The following is a 17,246-nucleotide window of genomic DNA, read 5'->3' as shown; positions in this document are numbered from 1 at the left end:
TCTGTTCAGCAGCAGTTGACTCTTCCTTATCGACAGGAGCTAATGAATATACAAGTATGTGCATGCATATGCATGGTTGTAATCAGAAACTACTGAGACCATGTAGCTATAAGATTTTACACATCATTGATCTCAATGGTTTTTTTTCATCTCAGTGTATATTCTGGTTGGTCTCTGTGACCTGAAACACCACCGTCCTACATCTGTCCTTGGTGTTTGATTTTTACCATCTTGGTAAACTGAAAAGCCACAGGCGTTCTGTAGACTTGTGAACACTCTTATATGTGGAGTCTTATGCTATTGACGGATTTTCAGTTATGGTAATAAGTTAAAGACCATTTAAGTGGAAGAAATGAATCTGGGGTGTTCCTATTCAACTTAGCAGATCAACCAACATGACTTCTTAATATGGTGAGACATTACTTGTCTAATTCGTAACTATCGTGTCATCAGTATACAATAATCAACTGATGGTAGATTTCATTCTTCAATTACTGCTTTTGTGACCATCTTCCTTGGCAACTAGCTTGTTTATTTGGTGCAGCAATATATCAAAGTCATCTTGGCTCTTGATGAGGCTGAGACGAACATAGCTACTTTCAGCACCAAACAGAGTACCATCACGGCCAACAATGCCTGCTTCTATGAGGACAGCGTGACAGTCTTTTTCTTCTTCTCTCTCACACTTCAACCAAGCATAAGCTGCCATGAGTTTAGAAGTTGTTAAAATACAAATTTGGGCATTGATGGAGCCCTTGTATCCACACCCCTTCACCAAGAGACAATGAAACTATATATACCTACATAAAATGATGATAATAACAGAGATACTCTGACATATCCAATTTTGTCTTTATTCTTGCTTCTTTGTTGTAAGACTAGGTACTTGTTTTTACCTTTTACTTGCAATGCCAGGTTTTTTGGTTCAAAATCCTAAGTATGATTGCCAGTTAATTATGAAATATGGGTAAATGATAAATGACCTTAAAAGGTTTTGGATCTTAAAAATGAGAAATCACCTGGAGAAGGTTGCCTCTGACCGTTTGGAAAAAAGTGCAGTATTGTGGTGCAATTTTCTGGATAGAGAAACGGTCAGACACTGATGAGGCATTGTTCAACTTTTCCCGGCGGTTCTTCATTGTTGTGTAGCTAAATTTAAATATCTCCCTGCCGCTCCCCTCCAAGACTAGTTTCAGAAGTTTCAAAGCTCTTAGCTGAGTGTCCCTAGAAACACCTAGGACATTCAGCAGTTTATATTTTAACCTTCTTTGGTACACACTTTCATCCTTGATCAAAGCCCACCTGTAGGAGTAGCAATGCAACTCTGCTTGTTAGATGGCTATCTATGCAAACCATGGGACGCTTTAGACTGATGGTATGATTGTTACCCGAATGTAGTGCCTGCATGACCAGTAAGCTTAGAAAGAGTAAATATCATGAGATCTTCATCTGCAGGTGCTGGAATTGCTGTAAAGTGCGGCCAATAATAGGCATGATCATGAATAGCCTTCACGTATGGGCCGTGAAGAACTGCTTTATTCAGCTGGCCATCAGGATTATCGGGGGCAGTCACAACCTCAATAAGATTCAAGGTACTATCTGAATTGTTCTTCCACAAGGATGTGTCCCCTTGAAACTGAAAATCCACTGACCTAAAGAAGTCTGTTCGTTGTTGATATACCCATACATAAAAGTTTACTTCAAGTGCATATTCTTCATTGAAGCTGAAAATGGAATATGAAACAAATGCAGGTACTGGGACAAACCGGGAAGAAAGGGATTGTAGCCATGCTTTTGCTGGTGCCGATGAATTATGGGGTGAAAGAGCATGAACTGCAGCGTTAATGAGTTGGGTCGAGCCAGCGCCAAAAAGAATGAATCTTCCCTCTGTGATAGCATTCCCGGTTGAGGCGTGTAGTCTGCGAATGAGCCTCTCAAGTTCTTGTGAGATGAAACTCTGATCATCAAATCTATAGCTCATTCGATGCCATCCAGCCACCAGCACTGCACTGTTAGCTGCATTCTGCATCCAAAAGGGCTCCAAAAATATTGGATCCCCACTGCTAATATAGCACGTAGCAGCATTGGCGATGAACTATATATATATAAAAGAAGGGTTAATGTATATCTTATGCTTATTAAATTATTTTTTTTGATAGGAAACGACAAAGAGATATATTGAAAGAAATAAGAAGTACAAGAGAAAGATGAGGAATCCTCCCACCAAAGAAAAGTTAAACAACAAGAATACAAAAACAAGAATCTACGATGTAAAAACAAACAAACTCTCAAGGTTAGACCATCCCGTTGGAGTTACACACTACTAGCCAATCTAGTTGTAACATATTAAGGGGAATGCCCTTAAAAACCATGGAACAAAAAACCCATAGAGAAGCTAGGAAGTGAATGGAATTCCAAAGATTCTCTAAATTCCTTGCTTTATCCTCACATATCCTCGCATTTCTTTCCTGCCACACAACCCAAATTAAAGCAATGCACGCAGCTTGCCACAAAACTATCCCTCTCTTGGATAATCTAAAACCTTTATAATTGATGGATATCATGTCGGAGATGCTCCTCGGGGGAACCCAATCCATCTTGGCTAACTGAAATAATCTGTGCCACAACCCTATCGTCAAATAACAATGTAGGAAAAGATGATTTGCTGATTCACCATGTTTCATGCACAATTTACAAATGTCTGGATTAAGAGCTTTGTAGGGTCTTCTCAAATGTAGTAAGTCATTATTATTTACCTTTTTGTGTGCCACTAACCAAACAAAGGACTTAAATTTAAAAGGGACTTAAGAATTCCAAACAAACTTAGTAGGGAAAACTGGAGAAGAATCAGAAAATTGTGACAAGGCTAGAAAAAAAGACTTGACTGTAAAAAGACCCTGAAGAAGATAAAGACCAGGATCTCGCATCTGAAATCAATGGGAATAAATGCAAACAATCAAGTGACCGCATGAGGCTTTCTAAATCTTCTATCTCAGAATCGAAAAGGTTACAATGGAAATTAAAGTTCTAAGAGAAGAGGAGAGCAGAACCAAGAATTGAAGATATAGGAATATTTTTATCCATGACTACTCTAAATAGTCTTGGATATATGCATTTCTCGAAATGTAATCTTTAATAAGTCGGAATTTCCTTATATGGAGTTATTCTCATCTCTAGCAAATGTTTCCTCTTCTCAAACCACACACATGCTTCTAAGCTTGTCTTCAACTGTGTGTATGGGTACAACAATTTCAGTTAGTGACGTGCATCAACCACCCCTTATGGTTGGTCTTGAGACAGTTAAAGTCGATAATCATTCACAGCTACATGACCAATTAGAAGAGCATGTGACACATTCTGGTTTAACCACCACTACATCTCCACAATCCAAGCAACCTTCCCAGCCTCCTATCATTCAACCCCACCAACAACCAGCTCTTACGTCTGAATGAAATCCTTCCATTCATCCCATAGTGACACGAAGCAAAGCTGGAATATACAAACCTATGTTATTTAATGTCCTCAAGCATCCACTAATTGTATCTTCTGGTCCTGTTGAGTCTCTATCAGTTAAACAAGCCCTTAGTGATCCCAATTAGAAGAAAGCCATGGATGCAAAATTTCAAGCTCTTAGGAATAATCATACTTGGGATTTAGTTCCATATCAGTCCAAGTATAATGTTGTTGAGAATAAATGGGTTTTCAAGTTGAAATACAATTCTAATGGTTCACTAAACAAATATAAATTAAGCCCGCTTGGAAGCAAAAGGGTTTAATCAAACTCTTGGAGTGGATTTCTCTGAGACTTACAGCCCAGTTATTAAACCTTCTACCATTCGGGTAGTTCTGGCTTTGGTTGTGCAACAAGGATGGGATATTCGTCAATTAGATGTAAATAATGCCTTCATAAATGGGCATTTACAAGAGAATGTGTATGAGTCAGCTTGAAGGATTTGCTGATTTTGCAAAGCCTCACTTTGTATGCAAGTTAAAGTGCTTTATGGGTTGAAGTAGGCGCCGAGGGCCTGGTTTGATAGACTCAAGCAAACACTCTTACATTGGGGCTTTACCAGCTCACAATTTGATGTACCTTTGTTTATGTATAAATCAGGGATACCTTGTTGATTTTATTGGTTTACGTTGATGACATCTTGATTACTAGTAACAATTCTGCAGCTGCATCAAAATTAGTAAGTGACTTGAATTGCAGCTTTGCTCTTAAAGACCTTGGCTCCTTATATTTCTTCATTGGAGTAGAAGCTCTTCAGGATACTATTGGGTTGTATCTAACTCAAACCAAATACGTTGCTAACTTTCTGAAACGAGCAAAGATGGATGGAGCTAAACCTCTACCATCCCCTAATACCTCAGGAAAAATCTTATCAAAGAGAGATGAAAACCTTATGGCAGGACCCTTACTCCACGGGAGTACTATTGAGGCCTTACAATATGTCACAATGACACGTCCAAATATCTCATATATGGTCAGTAAGTTGAGTCAATTCTTACAAAATCCTACTGATGTTCACTGGCAAGCTTGTAAAAGAGTACTTCGTTACTAGAAAGGGACCATCACTCATGACCTTCACTTCAAGTCTAGCAAACAGTTGGACCTTGTAGGCTTCTCTGATGCTGATTGGGCAAGCTGCCCAGATGACGGACGATTTACCAGTGGCTATTATGTGTTTTTTGGAGGCAATCTTGTATCTTGGAGCTCTAAGAAACAGAGTGTGGTAGCAGATCAAGTACTGAGTTAGAATATCATGCATTGGCTCTTATTACTATAGAATTAACTTGGATGCATTTTTTACTAAGAGAATTGGGAGTTGAACTCAAATTCTAACCGGTTATTTGTTGTGACAATCAAGGAGCAGCTTCACTAGCCAATCTTATATACCATGCTTGAACAAAGCATATTGAGATTGACATGCATTTTGTGTAAGATAAGATTCTGCAAAAGACATTAGAAATCCGCTTTGTTCCTTCAATAGACCAAGTTGCTGATGTCTTCACAAAACCTTTGTTAACAGCTAGATTTTTACAATTGAAGAGCAAACTCAAAGTGGATGAACCCCCTTTTTGCTTAAGGAGGGGGGAACCTCCTGGAACTACTATTTTCCCTTCTCTCTGTATTCTCTCTGCACTCATTTTAAAGGTGCTGTAAGAAACAGAAAAGAAAGACTAGAGCTGTGCAATTTTCTGGGTTCTCTCAAGAGATTTTCTTCCTCTCCAAACACAAATCTCACTCTTGTCAATGTTTGCAACACAATCGGGTAAGTGTTGAGAGAGTTGCATTCACACACAGGGCTTCCATCAGCAACCAAACCATCCAAGTATGCTCTTCCATGGCCTGAGCATGTCACTGCTGCCACTGCTTCTTCTTCTTCTGCTGCTTTTCTGCTCCAACTCAGCTCCCCCTTCCCACCCACGTATGCATTAGCTATGAACAAAATATTAAGAATCACTGAACCCAGTAAACACCCAACAAAGATGGAGATGGGGATCTTGGCCATGGTCTGATTGAAGAGCTAGGAACACAATAAACACTGAGCCTAGAAGGAGATCTTGTCCATGTTCTGATTGGAGTTCAAGGCTTTTACTTCTAAGGAGGGAGAAGGAAAAATATTTAATGAACGTTGGAACTTGAGAGAGACCGTTAAAAGAATTTTATAATACAAAGTTGCAGGAGGATTCTCCATTATTTTCATTTTGAAACTTGTAACAAGATAAGTCCAGCTGGAGTAGATTCTCAAATTTATACTTTTAATTTTGTAATTTTCTTCTCTGATTACCTTTCTATTGCCTGCATTTAATTGTAGAAATAAGTAAATAACCAGTTGTGAAGACCCTCCTCGTCAAGCTGCAATTGGGTCTCGAAAGGTTCCAAGTTGGCGCCAGGGAATTTCCATAAGGGCTCTATTCACAGCTACTCATTCCAGAAGCAAGCCTTCTTCATGGCCAGATTTTTCAAGTGCAGCTGCCAGCACTTTGAGCTGATTGTTGCTGACTCTATAATCGAACCTCCTGTGGTCCTCTACAAGGACAGTTAGAAGTTATTCACATCTCGAAATCAGAGTCTGTCAACTACGTAAAATAGTCAAATATAGGAAAAGATCCACCTAGTCGGCCAAAATGACGAGACATGCTGTCGTTTCTCATCATCTTGGAGTAAAAAACTCCCTTTCTCCGATAGCTTCCACATATCTTTCTATCAGCACTTGTTACAATTTGGGTGATTAAGGACAATCCATCAATAGCCTAATGACCTTGGGATAAACTTGACTTGGATGTAATTGCAACAAGTGAGGAAGAGCCTCAGGCCTGCCTGAATAATGGAGGATGATGTTACTATGGTTATTGTTGAAGACGTGCTTATCTTTCTGTTTTTCTTTATCCTTGTTTTTGAAAAAACTACAGTTATCAGTTTCGAAATTAGGATCTTCAGCACGTGAAAGAAGACATATCCACTCGCTTATCCACCTCAAACATAAAGTGACGCATCACTTCTAGCATTTCCAGGTTTTGTGGGGCCACCAAGGTGAAAGGAAAGAAGAGATGGAGAGGATATAGAGGAAAAGTTGGGGTAGCAAAAACCAGAACGTATTTTGTGTATACAAAATGAAGAGAATTTGTGTTATTTCTTCTCAGAAGGCTAATTGCTTCAATCTTCTGTATTATTCTGTTGGTTAAAACTTGCAATATTACAATTAGTCAATGATATAGGCTCCTATGATTTGGAGTGTTTTGAGTAATTGGGTTTAGCATTCATGCAACAGTGGCAAGAAGTTGCTTGCATGACACATAACAAACCATGTCAATATTTCTGCTCTGGAAGGTGGTTCATTAAGCAATAAAATCAAAGAGCTAATTCATTGATCAATGAGGTATTGAGAATATCTGCAAGCTGTCTGAGCATTGATCTGTTATTCATCTTGTTCCTATCCATTATCAACAGAGACTAAAGAATCCGTGTGTACCTTCATGGTCTGCATAACTGAAACATCACTCTCCAATTTCTATCCACTCCTAATGGATTTATCATATCTTGGTAAACCAAAAACTACAACCTTCTGATAGAGTTCTGCGAACATATATGATAAATTTGTTGCAGCTCTATGGTCTAGAGGCAGATTCACAGTTATGAAATAAGCTCTGAACCATACTACAAGAACAGAAGTTTTGAAGTCTTGGTCAGGACAATAGACATGGCCACCCTTATTACACCTAAGTAATTGATGGCTAAATATGTCATCAGCTTATAATCAACTGATGCTTGATGTATACTTCAAATAATACTTTTGGTGCCATCTTCCTGGGCCACTAACTTGTTTATTTGGTGCAGCAATGCATCAAAGTCATCCTGGCTTTTGAGGAGGCTGAGCCGCACATAACTAGTCTCAGCACCATACAGATTACCTTCACGACCAATGATGCCGGCTTCTTTGAGGACTGTGTAACACTCTTTATCCTCTTCTCTTTCACACTTGAACCATGCATAAGCTGCCATGAGAATAAAATTGTCAAAATGCAAATTTCAACATTTTAGCATTCATGAACTCTTGAATTGGCAGAAAGGGATTAGTGCATGCTGTTAACAAACCCACACACAGGAGCAAGCAAAAATAAGAAAAAACAAAGAGATTTTATCGTGGTTTAGTGATTAATGTGATCTCTACGTCCATGTCTATGAAGCACACCGATGCTCAAGAATCCATTGATCAAGGAAGATAGAAGGGGTTATGATGGTAAAAGCTCTCCTTTTCCTCAAATTTGTGGCCGATCACATTACCTTTTTTCCTAACGAAACCTTAGAATACAACAGGGTAAACTTGTCACTCATAGATAAAAGAAAATTTATCCAGAGGCCTCGCAAAGTGGTTGGGCAGATCAACCCGCGGGAGTTCAGAGGGGAGTTCGACACCCCAATATCCTCTATGTAGCGCAACAAGATTGATTGAGACTTTGCAATCCACTACATGAGTCTTCAGAGATCTTCATGGTAGTCTAGTTAACAGCATTGATTGTTCAAATTAAACAAATGGTTTGTGGTTTGGTCACTGATGATGCAGGGATCCTAGATTTGTTGGACAGTTTGATTTGAGGTGACTTCAACGGGCTTTAGTAAGAGTAAAAGAGGATTCAAAAGTGTTTGTGTGGAGCAAATGGCCTTGGAATTTGGATGTTTGGATTGGCCAGAGTATTGATCAATCCTACAAGGAGTTTGGTTCCTTTAATTGGATGGATGTATGGCTGTCAGTCAAATAGGAAGAGTCTTGATGTTGAAGACAGTTGTTGCAGATCTATGTCCACCCTGAATTTTGCTTTCTATGAGTTTCCTATTGGGTCCTTATGCTGGTTTCTTACTTTTTACAAATAGTTGCATGTAATCTTTCCTTTGTCCTATGTTTGCTTTGAATTAATGATCTCATCCTTCTTTCTGTAGCATGAAGATTAAAGAGTTTATTACTACAAATTGATGCAGTAGTAGGGAAGTGTCAATGGATGTGTCTACATATTGCAGGATCAAACGGTTAACATATTTTCCAAGCCATGGCCGAAATATTAATTTGTTTCCATCTGACAAAAATTCTCAGCTAGCTAGAATCCAACAGAAAAATGTCCTTTCGGGTTTGTAGTAAGGGTTGCATGGAAAGGAAATCATAAATATTAAACCAGAAGGAACAGATGGTGAGCACAAGTATAGCAGGAAGAAATTTAATCCTTGGTGTCTAAATATGGATGATAATGATGAAGATGATTTCAATACTTCCAATTTTCATCTCAGTATTGACTGTTTTGTGTAAAATTATTTACTTGTATTTGCTGTACTCATGCTCCTAATTCCCAAGTATGATAATTGGCAAGCCATTAGATATGGGTAAATGATAAACAAACCAACATAACTTTCATACTTGAAAAGTTTCGGATATTAAGAATGAGAATCACCTGGAGAAGGACCCCTGACTGTTTTGAAAAAGGTGCAGTACTGTGGTGCAATTTCCTGAATAGAGAAACGTTTTGACTCTGATAATGCATTGCTCAGTCTTTCCCAGCGTTCCTTCATTGCTGTGTAACCAAATTCAAAGATTTCCTTTCCGCTCCCCTCCAGGGCTACTTTAAGGAGTTTCAAAGCTCTTAACTGTGTGTCCTTGGAAACACCTAGGATATTCATTTTCACATAAGTTGACATTCTCTGGTATAGAGCTTCATCCTTTATCAGTGCCCATCTGTACAAGGAATAGCAATGCAAGTCTACTTGTAAGACAGAAACCGAAGGTGTTTATGCAGAATTATAAGGCTTGACCATGGAAACAGTATGAGTCCTTGAAAATTTGAAATATATTAAAAGAATTTTTGTAACATCGTTCATAAGTACTGCATAATTAGATTGATAGTAAGGTTAATTGTTACCCTAATCTAGTGCCTGCATGACCAGTAAGCTTAGAAAGGGTAAATATCATGAGATCTTCATCCGCAGGAGCTGGAATTGCTGTAAAGTGCGGCCAATAATAGGCATGATCATGAATAGTCTTCACATGTGGACCCTGAAGCACTGCCTTTTTCAGCTGCCCATCAGGATTATTTGGCGAAGTCACAAACTCAATGAAATTCAAGGTACTGTCTGATTTGTTCTTCCACAGGGATGCGTCTCCTTGAAACTGAAAATTCACTGATCTAAAGAAATCTGTTTGTAGTTGATAAACCTATGTGAAAGTTCACTTCAATCAAGTCATTTCATTTCATATACTCAATGGCATCCCAGAAATGGAAGATGAAGCAAATGCAGGCGGTGAGACAAACCGTGTAAAAAGGGAAGGATGCCACTACTTTAGCTGGGGCTGATGAATTGTCTGGTGAAAGGGCATGCACTGCAGCATTGAGGAGTTGGGTTGAGCCAGCGCCAAAGACAATGAACCTTCCTTGTGTCACTGCATTTCCGACAGTAGTGTGTAGTTTTCGAATGTGATCTTCGAGGAGTCGTGAGATCAACGACTGGTTTGTAAACGTATAGCTCATCCGATGCCACCCAGCTACTAGCATGGCACTGCTAGCAGCATTCTGGATCCAAAAGGGCTCCAAGAAGAGCGGATCCCCACTGCAAAGTTCAAACAAAACCAAGTTATCAAACAAAATCAAGTTACACTAATAGTAGCATTGGCAGTGAATCAAGAAAAACAGAATCATCCAAGTTCAATATCATCAATTGTGATTTTCTTTCTTTAGAGGAGAAAACCATGGATACACAATTCATCCCTTAAGCACTGTTTCTTGGCAACTTTTGTTAGAAATGGGAAAGTTGAAAGTCTGAACAACATGTTAATCTGTTATTATATGAAGAATTTGAGAAAAGAGCATTGGAGTAATTTAAAATGAATTCTTAGATACTCACCGCTACTCATGATTCAAGAATTTTATGTACGTAATAGAGAAAGTGTGTCCATTAAAATCATCAAATACGTTGATTTAAATTACGTAGTAAGCATTAACTCAAAGAGGTACATGACTAGTTATTTGTTTACTTTTCTGGACTTGCTAGCTGGTTGGAAGGCTTTGGGAGCATCTTGGACTTGAACAAGTATATTACTACATTGTAATAGTCAAAGTATGTAGGTTTTGATAGAAACAAAGAGTAGAAACTCTCAGGAAGCAACAGAACGTTAAGGAATCTGAAGTAATATATATTTTATTAAGCTTCAAAGTACTTATTTATATAGTTAGCTTAAAACAGAAAAACATAAAAAATTGCAACAAACCTGCTACCTATAGATACTTCTTAAAGAATAAAAACAAACCAACAAATACTTCCTAAGGAATAGGTAAATCTTCCACATGACTAACTTATTTGACTACTTCCACTTCAATCTACTTAGCTCCATGTCAGCAACTCCTAGGACATGTCATTCAACACTCCTTGTCTCTGGAGTTGCAGACTCCAAGCCTTTGCCTCAAGAACTCATATCTAGCTTTGGGAAGTGGCTTGGTTAAGATACCAGCATTCTGACTTTCTGTTTTGTAGTAGACCAACTGTATTTCTCCCTCCTTCTGTACCTCTCTTAGGAAATAGAGTTTCAGCTTGAAATGTTTTGTTTTACCATGGAACACCATAATATTTGCAATTGAAATTACAGCTTGGTTGTCTACGAGTATTTGTGTTTTTTCCTTTTGCTTCATAAACAAGTCAGCCATCAATTTCTTGATCCAGAGAGCCTAATTCACAGTAGGAGCAACAACTACATATTCTGCTTTTGCTGTGGATTGAGCTATGACTTCTTGCTTTTTGGAACACCATGAAAAAATAGCAGAACCAAAGCTGAAACAAGAACCTGAAGTACTTCTCATGTCATCTACAAAACCTGCCCAATCACTATCTGAATAACCATGGAGAGTAGAGTTTTTAACTTGACAAAACCTCAGACCATAGTTAATTGTACCCTTGACATATCTAACAATTCTTTTTGTTGCTTGAAAGTGAATTTCACTAGCACAATGCATGTACCTTGAGAGTAAACTTACAACATTCATAATATCTGGTCTAGTTGTCGTTAGGTACATCAAGCACCCGATAATGGTCTTGTAAAGCCTTTCATCAGCTTTTGCAGCTCCATCTTCTTTGCAAAACTTCTCATTTTGATTCATTGGAGTTGCACTTGGATTGTACTCTTCCATTTTGAACTTTTTCAGGATTTCCTTGGCATATTTCTATTGATATATGAAGATCTCATTCTGCTTTTGTTGTACCTCCATGCCAAGAAAGAATGCCATCCTTCCAAGATCAGTCATCTAAAAAACATCCTTCATTTCCTTTTTGAAATTTTCAATTTGCTCCATACTGCTTCCTGTCACAAGTAGATCATCAATGTATAAAGATACCACAAGTGTTTCATCACAAGCCTTCCTGAAGTATAGAGTAAATTCACTTAGGCTTTTTGTAAAGCCTAAGCCTAACAAATGTGAATCAATCTTGTTGTACCAGGCCCTTGGTGCTTGTTTTAAACCATACAAGGCATTTTTCAACAAATATACTTTCTCTTCCATTCCTTTAACAATAAAACCTTCAAGCTGCTCCACAAAAATTTCTTCCTCCAAGTATCCATTCAAGAAGGCTGATTTGACATCCATCTGATGTATATTCCAACCCTTTTAAGTAGCAAGAGCCAGCAACATTCTTATAGTGTCCAATCTAGCAACTGGGGCAAAAGTCTTAGAGAAATCCACCCCAAACATCTGAGCATATCCTTTGACAACTAGTCTTGCCTTATGCTTGTTTATGGAACCATCATAATTGAGTTTGGTTCTATAAACCCACTTGACTCCAATTGCCCTTTTGTGTGTTGGTTTGTCCACTAGCTCCCAAGTCTGGTGTTTTTCAATCATTTTAAACTCCTCATTTATTGCATCCATCCATTTTTTATCAGTTGCAGCTTCTTCATACCCTGTAGGCTCTATTATAACAACATCGCACCTCTGATAGATGTTAGAGAGTGATTTGGTTTCCTTGACAGGTTCATCATCAATATTGTTATTCTCCTCCTGAAACTCAAGGTCCTTTTAGAATTCAAGATTCTCTTGAAACTCAAGCTTCTTATCATTCTCCCAACTCCAACTTTTTGATTCAAAGAATTTGACATCTATGCTAACTATTACTTTGTTGTTTTTTGGAAGGTAGATTCTATAGGCCTTTGATATTGAGCTATAGCCTATAAAGATCCCAACTTCTGCTTTCTTATCCAATTTGTCTCTCTTAACATGTGGAATATAAGAGAAACAAAGACAACCAAGTATTTTTAAATTTTGTAGCCTTGGTTTATAGCCATACCATGCTTTAAATGGAGTCTTTTGTTGCAAAGCTTTTGTTGGCAGTCTATTCAGCAGAAGGACTGATGTATGTGCAACCTTAACCTAGAATTTCTTTGGTAGCCCTTTATCATGCAGCAAACACCTTGTCATTTCCATAAGTGTTCTATTTTTCCTCTCAACAACTCCATTTTGTTGAGGGGTATAAGGTGTTGTAAGTTGGTGCTCAATGCCTGCATCCTCACAAAATTTGTTAAATTTCTCCGAGGTGTATTCAGTTCCATTATTAGACCTGATAACTTGCATTTTACATTTACTTTGATTTTCATCCCAAGCTTTAAACTTCTAGAAGATGTCAACAACTTCACATTTAAATTTCATGAAATAAATCCAGTGCATTCTTGTGTGATCATCAATAAAAGCAATATAGAACTTACTACCATTCAGTGATGGTGTTCTCTGAGGTCCTCCCACATCAATGTGTACTAACTGCAACTTCTGAGTAGTTCTCCAAGCCTTGTTTTATGGGAAAGGAAGTCTTGTTTGTTTATCGTACTGACAGGCTACACAGGTAGGAGGCTTCACCTCTAATTCAGGCAAGCCTTCTCCAAGATCGTTCTTCTTTATAAAGAGAAGGGCAATATGATGAAACTGCCTTAAACGCCTATGCCAAAGCATTGTATTGCTTTCTTCTTTGTGAATTGCAACCTGCTCTTTTTGCATCAAATCCAAGGCAAAGCTTTTGCCTTTCATTTGGACTATAAATACCTCTCTGCCTTGTGCATCAGCAATCATGCAATGATTGTCCTCAAACAGCACCTTATAGCCTTTTTCCAGCAGTTGACCAACACTCAACAAATTTTGATTAATCTTAGGAACATATAAGATATTAGAGATTAATTTCAAACCTGTGTGGCCTTCAATTGCCACTATTCCTTTGCCTTTTACTGCAAGATATGCTCCATTTCCAATTCTAACTTTGGAAGTAACAGTTTTGTCAAGTTCCTTAAAGAGCCCTTGATCATAAGTCATATGGTTTGTACAACCACTGTTTATAAGCCAAGTTTCTAGGGAGCTACTAGTGGCAAAGCATGATACCACAAATAGTTGCTCATCTTGAAGTTCTTCCACAGCAGCCTTGACTTCTCCTTGCTGTTGTTGAGATTTGCATATCCTTTCCACATTCCCTAGCTGACCACACTTGTGACATCTTACATCCGGCCTCCACCAACACCTTTTTTGTGAATGATTGGATTTTTTTACAGTAAGGACATGGTGGAAACTTTTGAGTGTTGTTGTTGCTGTTATTGTTGCTTTGCATCTCTTTCTTGTATTGAGATATGGCCTGAAATGCACCTTCAACAGATCCTTCTTGTCTCATAAGCCTTCTTTGTTCTTGAGTCTGTAATGCATTCAACAGCTTTGCCAAGGTGATACTTGACACATCTTTTGAGTTTTCTAGAGATGATATTGTAGTCTCAAACTTTTCAGGAATTGTTATAGAAATTTTCTGAACTATTCTAGAATCAGAAAAGTCAATACCAAGAAGTCTTACTTTGTTAACAATACTAAGAAGTCTGTCTGAGTAATCCTTGATTGTTTCTGATTCTTTCATCCTTTGCATCTCAAATTCTCTAATCAGGTTCAACACTTGCATACCTTTGACTTGTTCATTTCCTTCATATTCCTTCTTTAGGAAGTTCCATATTTCATTTGTTGTCTTCAGTGTCATGATTCTGGTGAAAATTATAGATGAGACAGCTGCAAATAGACTAGCTTTTGCCTTTGATTTCCTTTGCCTCCTCTCATTGTGTAGTTTTATTTGAGCCATAGTTGGATTGTCGGATAAAGGAGGAACTTCATATTTCTCACTAACAACTTCCCACAGATCACTAGCATCAAGGTAGGCTTCTATACGGACAACCCACACTTGATAATTTATTCCATCAAACACTGGAGGTGCCAATGCATTCAATGAAACTTTTGAGGTCATTATGGATATTGTTTGTAGGTTTTTTTGGCTCACTCACCTCACAAGTTACTCAAGAACTTGACTCTGATACCAATTTGTGGGTTTTGATAGAAACAAAGTGTAGAAACTCTCAGGAAGCAACAAAATGTTGAGAAATCTGAAGTGATATATATTTTATTAAGCTTCAAAGTACTTATTTTTATAGCTAGCTTAAAACAGAAAAACATAAAAAAATAGCAACAAACCTACTACCCATAGATACTTCCTAAAGAATAGAAACAAACCAACAAATACTTCCTAAGGAATAGGTAAATCTTCCACATGACTAACTTATTTGACTACTTCTACTTCAATCTACTCAGCTCCATGTTAGTAGCTCCTAGGACATGTCATTCAACAAAGTATCATTCATTTGGCAAATAATCAAATCTTTCATGCTAGAATAAAATATGTTGTTGTGAAATATCGTAATTAAAATTGGGGAATGCATTTCATTGGGATAGATATATTGAAGATCCATACATTGGGAAAATACACTTGATATACATATCTTGATCAAAGTTGCTCCAACAAATAAATTCAAACATTATTTAGACATTATTCATTTCTCATTTTGTTGAAAATGAAAGCTTGAGTACTATTCGTATGTATAAATAAGTATAATTTAATACTCGAGGATAAGACGATGCTTATAAACTTGAGAAATTGAACCAATGTGAAAATTGTTAAAAATGTTCTAAATTTTATTTGAATCTATGTCGAAGTCTTTTGATATTTTTCTTCAAGAATAATATTCTCATATTCAAATAAAGGAAATATTTTATAATGAGATTTTGTCACAGAAATATGTTATAAAATATCTTTATGAAATGAGGGAAAGAGTATGAGTAAAGATTTTCACCGAACTTATGAGTCTTTTGGGTGTGACCAAAACTTTAGGATTTGAGAATTTTAAATTAATTATAATTACTCTTTGTGAGTATAAAGTGAATGGATTTGCTCTCTAACCATGACTATTTTACCCAATTCCCATGCCATTGCTTCCCCATGTATTTTCGTCTTTTTATTTATTACTCACGCTTCGGCATACATCCAAATCCACTTGACCACTAACCAATGGGCCGGGTCCAAATCCACTTGATCACTAACCTTTGGGCCTTGTTTTGATAGACGTCTTCAAGTGGGAAAGGAAAATTTTCCTTGTGAAAGACCAAATGAAATTTCTTGGGCTACAAGGTTAATAATGGAATAAAATTTTGGGATTTTTTTTTTTTAATTCTAATGGGGAAGTCAAGCAATTTCTTCAAAGGTAGCAAGATGACCCCGGATCCCTCAGTGATCCACAAACAAAATCTGAACAAGTCTTCATGAAGGTTCTTTTATCTCATTCATTTCATTTATTCTCCTTAAATAAAAAACTACAATCAAACTTTGAGTCTCATCTTAGTATTTACTATTTCTTTCAACAACAATATCACTAGAACTTCGGGGTGGGAGAGAGAGATTTATATACATACCTGTCAGCATCTGCAACACAATCAGGCGCGAATTGAGAGCAGTCAGGGCCTCCAAAGCAGGAGTTGCACTCACAAACAGGGCTTCCATCAACAACCAAACCATCCAAGTACCCTCTTCCGTGGCCTGAGCATGACACTGCTGCCACTGCTTCTGCTTCTTCTGCTGCTCTTCTGCTCCAACTCAGCTCCCCCTTCCCACCCACATACACATAATTGCTCAGAAGCAACACATTAAGAATCACAGAACATGCTAAACACCCAACATATATCGAGATTTGAATCTTAGCCATGGTTTCTTTATTGAGACTAGACCCAAGTTTTTCAAGAAATTCTCATTCCTCTAAAGGATTCATAAATATTAAGCTTGCCACATGAGCCTTATGGGGATCAAATTAGTAAGAAAATATAAGGGTGAGAGAAAGGATATTTTAATATATATATAAAAAAAAAAGGGTGGGGGGGGGGGGGGGGGGGGGGTGGTTGGAAGCAGACAACGTAAGGGACAATAATATACATAAGTCCACTACAACTCCCAAAATTGCCCAAAGGAGTGAGTGGGAGAAATACAAAAGGTTTAAGGCCTTGTGCCAATATATTATATGTCCTGGGTTCTACCAAAGAGCCCGACTTGCAAGTTGCAGCTTATTTAATTTTTCTCCATGTCGTATTTTTTGTCCTTCGTAATAATAAAACAAAATATAAAAAACAACCGCATCTCGCCCAGCCCCAACGGCCGGAGATTAATCGAATTTAGAGAAAGTTTTATTTCTTGGACGATGATCAATACTTCATCCAACTGTGCCAGAAAAGCTTAGTTCTAGCTGATCTCCTACTGGGAAAACAGACCACTTAATGCACTATTGCTAAAGAGAAGGCAGAAACATTTGGTGAAACCTATCATGAGTATAGGGGATACACTAGCTAGGCCAATTTAGAGAATGTACTGATGATTTTTAGCTATT

The 17,246-nt window shown here is 37.8% G+C and overlaps 2 protein-coding genes across 2 annotated transcripts; both read right to left on the bottom strand.

The window, feature by feature from the left end:
- Nucleotides 1-487: 487 nt before the first annotated feature.
- On the bottom strand, nt 488-5,513 carry LOC100257726 (tryptophan aminotransferase-related protein 3). Its single transcript, XM_019216348.2, is given in 6 exon segments — nt 488-714; nt 1,034-1,302; nt 1,389-1,698; nt 1,763-1,792; nt 1,795-2,095; nt 5,247-5,513. Coding segments are annotated over 6 exon segments (1,404 nt in total).
- Nucleotides 5,514-6,996: 1,483 nt separating this feature from the next.
- Nucleotides 6,997-16,681, bottom strand: LOC100252591 (tryptophan aminotransferase-related protein 3). Its single transcript, XM_010666764.3, has 5 exons — nt 16,285-16,681; nt 9,802-10,096; nt 9,412-9,704; nt 8,947-9,227; nt 6,997-7,500 (listed from the first exon to the last, which is right to left on the bottom strand). Exons 1-5 carry the CDS (start codon nt 16,572-16,574, stop codon nt 7,286-7,288), a joined length of 1,374 nt encoding a protein of 457 aa, XP_010665066.1. The 5' UTR covers nt 16,575-16,681; the 3' UTR covers nt 6,997-7,285.
- Between the last annotated feature and the right edge of the window lie 565 nt (nt 16,682-17,246).

Source organism: Vitis vinifera, chromosome 18 (assembly GCF_030704535.1).
Source record: "Vitis vinifera cultivar Pinot Noir 40024 chromosome 18, ASM3070453v1".
Lineage (NCBI taxonomy): Eukaryota > Viridiplantae > Streptophyta > Magnoliopsida > Vitales > Vitaceae > Vitis > Vitis vinifera.
This window is presented reverse-complemented; position numbering and strand designations above follow the sequence as displayed.

Excerpts from the sequence above, each read along its gene's own strand:
- LOC100252591 (XM_010666764.3), bottom strand. The coding sequence starts at position 16,574 with ATGGCTAAGATTCAAATCTCGATATATGTTGGGTGTTTAGCATGTTCT. Across the intron at positions 9,705-9,801 it reads CATCCTTCCCTTTTTACACG|GTTTATCAACTACAAACAGA; the intron begins GTTTGTCTCACC and ends ACTTTCACATAG. Across the intron at positions 7,501-8,946 it reads AGTCAGGGGTCCTTCTCCAG|CTTATGCATGGTTCAAGTGT; the intron begins GTGATTCTCATT and ends TTCTCATGGCAG.